The sequence below is a fragment of the Nyctereutes procyonoides genome, unplaced genomic scaffold (genome assembly GCF_905146905.1).
Source record: "Nyctereutes procyonoides isolate TBG_1078 unplaced genomic scaffold, NYPRO_anot_genome, whole genome shotgun sequence".
Taxonomy (NCBI): domain Eukaryota; kingdom Metazoa; phylum Chordata; class Mammalia; order Carnivora; family Canidae; genus Nyctereutes; species Nyctereutes procyonoides.
This window is the reverse complement of record NW_026575034.1, coordinates 22,917,624-22,925,368: the sequence shown is the minus strand read 5'-3', so window position 1 is coordinate 22,925,368 and position 7,745 is coordinate 22,917,624. Positions and strand designations below refer to the sequence as shown.

Genomic DNA, 7,745 nt, shown 5'->3' with positions numbered 1-7,745 from the left:
TGTGTCTCCCAAGGCAAGGGAAACAAAAGCAAAAATAAACTATTGAGACTACATCAAAATAAAAACCTCTACACATCAAAGGAAACATCAACAAAACAAAAAGGCAACCAAATGAATGGAAAAAGATATTTCCAAATAATATATCTGATATGGATTTACAGTTAGTAACCAAAAAATTTAAAGTACCTATATGACTCACCCATCCCTCCCCCACCCCCACCCCCCAAAAAAACAAGGAATCTGATTTAAAAATTGTCAGAAGACCTGTTATTTTTCCAAAGAATACATACAGATGGTCACCAGACCTGAGAAAAGATGCTTAATATCACTAATCATTGAGAAAATGCAAATTAAAACCACAGTGAGCTATCTACCTATACCTGTTAGAATGGCTAAAATCAAAAGGACAAGAAACCATAAGTGTTTTCTCTGCATCGAAAAAGGAACTCTCATACACTGTCAGTGGGAATTTAAATTGGTACAGCCACTGGAAAACAGTATACAGTTTCCGAGAGAGAGAGAGAGAGAGAGAGAGAGAGAGAGAGAAACCTTATAATCCAATAATTCTACTATTATTTATCCAAAGAAAACCAAAACAACTAAGTTTAAAAGATATATGCACCCCTATGTTTATTGTGGGATTATTTGCAAATAGCTAAGATAGAGACATTTAGTCCATTGAAAGACAATTGGATAAGGAAAAGATGGTATGTATATACAATGGAATATTAGCCTTAAGAAAGGATGAGATCGTGCCATTTGAGACAACATAAATGGACCTAAAGGGTATTATGCTAAGTGAAACAAGTCAGACTGAGGAATACAAATACCATATGAAAACTCATATATGCAATCTTAAAAAAAAAGAAAATAAATAAACAAACAAAAAGCAGAACCAGACTATAAATATAGAAAACAAACTGATGGTTGGCAGAGGAGAAGGGAGTAGTGGGATGGGCAAAATGGGGAGGAGGAGATACAGACTTCTGTTATGGGATGAATAAGTCATGAGAATAATAGGCACAGTGTAAGAAGTATAGGCAATATTGTGATAGTGTTGTTTGGTGACGGATGATAGCTACACTTATGGTGAGTCTAGCATTATGTATAAACTTGTTAAAAAATAATGATAATAAAATAAAATAAATAAACTTGTTGAATTGCTGTTATACAGATAAAATTAATGTAGCATTACATGTCAACTATAAATTAAATAAAATGTTCACATAGTTTCAAAGTACTTTGAGGAAAAAAATTGGTTAAACTTTCATTGTGAAAGTGACATTGGTCCTGTATAAGGAACACTCTAGGCAGACAATGGTTACTCCCTGGAAGTATTCAGTGTATATCCTCACACCTTCAAGTATCTGGAGAAGCAGTTTCCTCCTTAAAATGGATCATATCCTGTTATGAATATGGGACTCTGACCACATAATTAGGAGAAATTTCCTTCCATGACTGATATTTTAGCCTGGGCTGGGTCTCCATGGATACAAAGCAGCTTCTGAGCTCTCCCTGGGAAGCAGCTTCTGAGCTCTCCCTGAGCTCTCACTGGGAAGCCAGTGGCTGAAGACAATGTTCTTCCTTAGAGAACACATCTCTTGAGAAGTGGAAATACTTTTACAGCAAAGAAACTGTTGCTCTAAATTTTTCTTTTTTTTAAGATTTTATTATTTATTTATTCATGAGAGAGAGGCAGAGACATAGACAGAGGGAGAACCAGGCTCCCCGCAGGGAGCCGGTTGCAGGACTCCATCCTGGGACCCCAGGATCACACCCTGAGCCGAAGGCAGATGCTCAACCACTGAGCCACTCAGGTGTCCCTCCAAATTTTTCATTACTGAATCACTTTTCAGTCTCAATTTCTTGTCAAATGCTGATGTGGAAAAGATTCTCAGTGTCATGGAAAATCAATAGAACGCTGAATACATGAGATCATGCATGAAGGCAATATTAAATAAAGTTTGGACTTAGAAAGAAAGAAAGTAAGATCAACACTTAAGCATTTATCTAGAACCCTCAGTATTTTTGAGAATGTAAAGAGATACAGAGCCAGATTAGAGGCAGTTAGCATGTCCAGGAAGAGGTACCTGGGAACGCTTGCCTGTTGGATACCATCATGATGATCATGTTGTGTACCATTGAACAGAAGGGAATGGTGATTCCAATGTACACAGACTCCAGTTCAATTATGCCTGTTACCCAAAAGGGGAAAATATGGAGTTTGTACTACTGAGAGGAAACATGACTTCAGGCCTATCTGACTTGCTTGGAGTGAAATGCAATGTCTGGAGCAGTTATTTCATTCAATATACGATTTTATAATCTAGAAGTAAATATTTGGATCATGAATGACCACTAGTCTCACTAATACCTTTCCCTTCAACTAACCCTGACTGTATGGATCATAGAAGGTAAATCATTTCCTAGAGAATAACTTATTTAAATCTAGACTAAAGGAATGTATATATAGTATATAGTAGAGATATATGGGTTCAGTTATTTTAAGTCTCCATTTTATTAACTTCATTTTAAAATTGGTCTTTTAAGTATTTTAATAGACTAATTTCAAATAGTTTTATATTTAGAGAAAAATTGAGAATATAGATAATTTCCATATATCCCTCATGCACAGTGAAATTTGTTACAATCAATCAGCCAGTATTAATATATTCATTAAAATTTAAAATTACTCATGGCTCTTTGCTTTTTATTTAATGTATTTTTTCTCTTACAGGCTCTCATCCAGAACAACACATCTCAACCAAACACATGTTTGGTCACCAAACCATAAGCAATTATTCTGTTACTTGCCATGTCTCTTTAGTCTCTTGGCTGTTTGTCAAACCTGTTTTTGTGGACTTTAGTATTTTTGAAGATCAATGGTGAGGGATATTGTGAAATGGGTATTTATTGGAACTTGTTTGATTCTGCCCTCATGATGAGAGTGGGGTTATGGATTATTTTAGAGGAAGATTATAGATATAAGGTGTCACATTCATCACATCATATGAAGGATATATATTTTTGTCATGTTTTCTGTTGATATTAACCTGGATCACTTCACTGCTGGTTTTTGACAGGTTTCTTTGTTGCTACCACTTTACAAACACTGTTCATGCTAAGTATTTTAGTGTTCTTTTACATTAAATGAATACTTTTTGGTCCTCAATATAAGACATTGTAATACAATTTTGATAGACTTGTTTCTCTCTTTAAAACACTCTTCCAGTTGGATTCATGGACATCATACTTCCCTAATACTATTATTGCTTCCTTTTCAGGCTATTTTTGGGGATTCAACTGTATCTTATTTTAATGTCCAGGGTTTTTAGCATATTATATTATATTATTTTATTTACTTAGTTAAGTCATCCACCCTCATGATCTCAAAAACCATGTTTGTAGCCATGATTTGCAAATTCAGTATCCAGCTACACTCTTCTCATCAGCTACCTGAAACATATATCAAACCCCCAGCTGGATATCTCTCCTTAAATGAACTTTGGGAAGGAACACCTGAATGGCTTAGTTAAGCGTCTGACTCATTTTAGCTCATGTTATGATCTTAGGGTCATGAGATTAAGTCATGAGTTGAGCTCCTCACTCTGTGTGGAGCCTGCTTAACATTCTCTCTCTCCCTCTCTCTCTGCTCTTCCCCCACTAAAAAATGTACCTTAGGCAGATCACATAAATAAAAAAAAAATATTTCTAAAACAAATCCCATTCACCCACACCTTCCTTATAATAGGACATGGCTATAGGACATCTGTAGTTACTCATTCCAAAAGCCGCTCTTATTCCTCACAGTCAATCACCAGTCTTATGATCCCATCTATTAAATATATATTATATGCACCCACTTCTTGAAACTCCTTGACTGGACCCTTGTTAAATCGCTACAGTATCCTTTTGTTAGGACTTTTATCTAGTCTTCTGCCATCAACACTTGTCCTCATCTATTTGGTAGCAGGTTTGATGTTCTTACCATAAATATTTCATCATTTCACCATTCTAATTGCAATAAATTAGTATTTTCATATTCCCCTAAGGATTAAATCAAAATCTCATCTTTTCTAATCTTGGATCTGTCTACTATCCAATTTTTTACCTGAATTTCATAGTCATTTATTCACCCATTTTTCATACAGTCTGGTGTATTCAGAGTTCTGTTTTTCTCTCTGTTTCGCCTGAAAAATGCTTCTCTTATATTCCTCAGGCTATTTGTCCTCAGTTTTCAAGCCTCAATTGCATATTGCTTTCTCAGAGGTATCATTACTCAAATCCTCTGTACTAGACTGCAGTGCCCTGGCAGGGTGTCAGTGCACTCTTCATTTCTGAATGACATTTAACAGAATAGTTACTATAGATATATACTTAATAATTTTTGTCTATGTCACCTATTATACTGAAGGCAAATTATTCTTTTTTTGCCCTCCTAGCTTTCCTGTACCTTAGCTGTGCCTAGCACTGTGTCTGAACAGGCACCATGGGAGACACCTACCAAACTCAATAGTTTCAATGGGTATTTATCAAGATTTCAGAGATATCTCAAAATCAATGTGTTCAACATAGACCCCACTATCTTGTCACATAGACAATACTCTTTGTCACTATCTCATTGGACAACATACCATCAATTTGATTTCATAAACCAGAAATTTGAGCATCAACTGTGAAACTACTTTGGTTACCAAACCATAGGCAGTTATTCAGTGTGCTCGTATCCTAAATATTATCATATACCTTGTCGTATTTTGGTTCTTACAATCATTGTTTTAAGAAGTGCCCTGTCAGGCCTCAATAGTGCTATTGTGGTAGTTTCTAAACTGTCTTCTTATAGATTTCATAAAAAATTTAAAATGCTACGAAGAGGGATCCCTGGGTGGCTCAGCAGTTTAGCGCCTGCCTTCGGCTCAGGGTGTGATCCTGGAATTCGGGGATCGAGTCTTACATCAGGTCCCTGCATGGAACCTGCTTCTCCTTCTGCCTGTGTATCTGCCTCTCTCTTTCTGTGACTCTCATGAATAAATAAATAAAATCTTTTAAAAAATAAAAATAAAATGCTATGAAGAAATCCTAAATATAAAATTGTACAAAACAATGTAAAATGAAAAATTTATAAGCAATAAGGTCATATCTTTATCACACGAAGAGACTGAAAGAAATAAATCTTTGGTATACACATTTTTATCTCAAAATTCTTTAATGGACTTTCATTAGTCATTAATGGGGAAAAAGAAATACAGAAATTCTTACTGATAGCATCCAAACGTTCTACTACATTTTTAGGGAAAACCACTTCTTCATCCTGCCCCGGATCTGCTGGGTCTTTACACTGTAGATGATGGGATTCATCAGGGGTGGGAAAAGAATATAGATATTGCCCATAAGGACATGAACAGAAGGTGAGAGATGCTTTCCAAAGCGGTGCACCATGGTGAGGCCAATGATGGGGATGTAAAAGACCAGGACCGCACAAATGTGGGACACACAGGTCTGCAAGGACTTGAGCCTCTCCTCCTGGGATGCAATCGCCAGCACTGTGTGCAAGATGAGAATGTAGGAGATGAGAATGAGCACAGCATCCAACAGCAAGGTACAAATCACCAGAGCCAGGGCATAGAAGCTGTTGAAGCGGATGTCAGAGCAGGCCAGCCGGAGTAGGTCCTGGTGCAGGCAGAAAGAGTGGGAGAGGATGTGGGGGCGGCAGTAATGGAAGAACTTCAGGCGAATGATGACCGGGAGAATGGACAAAGCAGCCCTCATCAGAATGGTCACCATGAAATGAATGACTCTACTGTTGGTCAGGATGGATGTGTAGCGCAGAGGATTGCAGATTGCAGTGAAGCGATCAAAGGCCATGGCAAGAAGGACTCCAGACTCTGTGCAGGACAGTCCATGGATGAAGTAAGTTTGGGCAATGCAGGCATCCTGACTGACTTCTTGATTGAGCCCCCACAAGACCCCCAGCACCGTGTGCACTGTGGACAGCCCCATGCACAGGTCGGTGAGGGCCAGCATGGCCAGGAAGTAAAACATGGGCTGGTGCAGGCTCGGCTCAGTCCTGATCACGTGCAGCACCAGGCAGTTTCCCAGAAAGACCATAGCATAGACAAAAGAAAAGGGAATTGAAAACCAGGGGTAGTACTGGTCTAGGCCAGGGAAGCCAGTGAGAATGAATATGGAGGAATTGATAATGGAAGCAGAAGAAGCAGACATGCTTATGTGAAGGTAATTTTCAAGATAAGATTGATACTTACTAACAAGTTTTGTCAAATTGTCTACTGTGTGTGAGAACAGTGGAGTATAATCCAGCTACTCACATTGTAGCCCAGGTAAAACTAATTGCAGCATCCCATGGAAGCTCCACTCTGCAGGAGAAGCTACAGCACAAGATGACTTCACAGAGAAGCTTCTTGAGAGTAGGCGGTAGGTTGAAGAAGCAAATCAATGTCCTGACCGCTTTAGGCAAATTAGAACATTAAGTTCATTCACTTTAAGTCCCTCTGAGCGGGCCACTTGTAGGACGCCCAGCAAATGACAGTGGCAAAAGCTATTGGGAGTGCAGGTCTGCTCCTGTTCTGCTGCTTCTGAGTCAGTCCCCTGAACGTTGTCATGTCACCAGTTCTTATGGCACGGGGAGTGAGAATGCTCAGATTTATGATATTGAATGTTGAATGAAGTGTATTGTGTGGGGCAGGTGGACCTGGGCTCCCGGGAGGCCAGTATTCCCTCTTGGTGGCTGATGCAAGTGAGAGATTCCACTTGGTCACTGCAGGCTAAGTGTGTGGGTCCCTGGGATTGAGATGGGTAAATGGCTGCTTTTCTGGAATTCACAGATCTTTACAGGGAGTGAGACTCAGCTTAACTGAGTGAAATTTCAATATCTCCTTAGAAGAAGGCAAAAAGTAAACACCCAAGAGAAACATTTAGATCAGTATTCCCAATAAATTTTATTCTCCATATCTGTCTGAATCAACAAAAATGTTTATATAAAGCTTATTACTTTTACCACATTTCTTTTTTTTTTTTTTCAGTAAACATTTCTTCCTTTTCTGAACCCCTAAGAAAGGGTAACCTTTGTGAAAAATACCTAGAGGTATAACATGGACCAATTGCTTTGAGGAAAAAGACTGCCACAACCTTATCTCAGTTGAGGGAAGGAAATTCTGTCCAGATCCTTCAGACTTTCCATCTCATCTAAGAGGGAAAGGGACCACAATTAAATAGATTGGGAATGCTACAGTAGGGAGGAAATAAAACAGTCTGATGGTTGCAGACAGGGAGGAAGACCATTGTAGAAATCCCTGTGAAGGTCACAGCTCTGAGGAACAGACCCAGGAATAACAGATGCACTAAGATTTAATTAGAAGATTATTTATATCCTTTCATATTCTATCCACCATCCCTTATCAGCAACCCAACAAGCATCTAATAAAATAACAATCCATCACAGCTGAATATTCTGTAAAAACACAGACTTTTCTCTAAGGAAGGGTACATTGCCAAAGCTAAAGTCAAAAGTGGAATAAAGAACAATAAAGAACAAACAAAGAAAAAAAAACTTCTCATATCTATAGCTACAATAAACACAGCTCAACTTCCAGCTGCCACAAACCTTCAGTTTGTTAAAAAAAAAAAAATGCATTATCTGCAAATTTCAATAAAGCAGAGCACAATAAAAGGAAGGATGCCTGTATATTGGTCTGTAATATCCTTTTCTTGTAATGTTGTTGTCTGGC

General features: G+C 38.2%; 1 protein-coding gene across 1 annotated transcript; it reads right to left on the bottom strand.

Annotated features, from left to right (window-relative positions):
• Positions 1 to 5,280: 5,280 nt before the first annotated feature.
• Positions 5,281 to 6,222, bottom strand: LOC129504888 (olfactory receptor 51V1-like). The gene has a single exon (XM_055317765.1). It carries the CDS (start codon positions 6,220 to 6,222, stop codon positions 5,281 to 5,283), a length of 942 nt encoding a protein of 313 aa, XP_055173740.1.
• Positions 6,223 to 7,745: the final 1,523 nt, after the last annotated feature.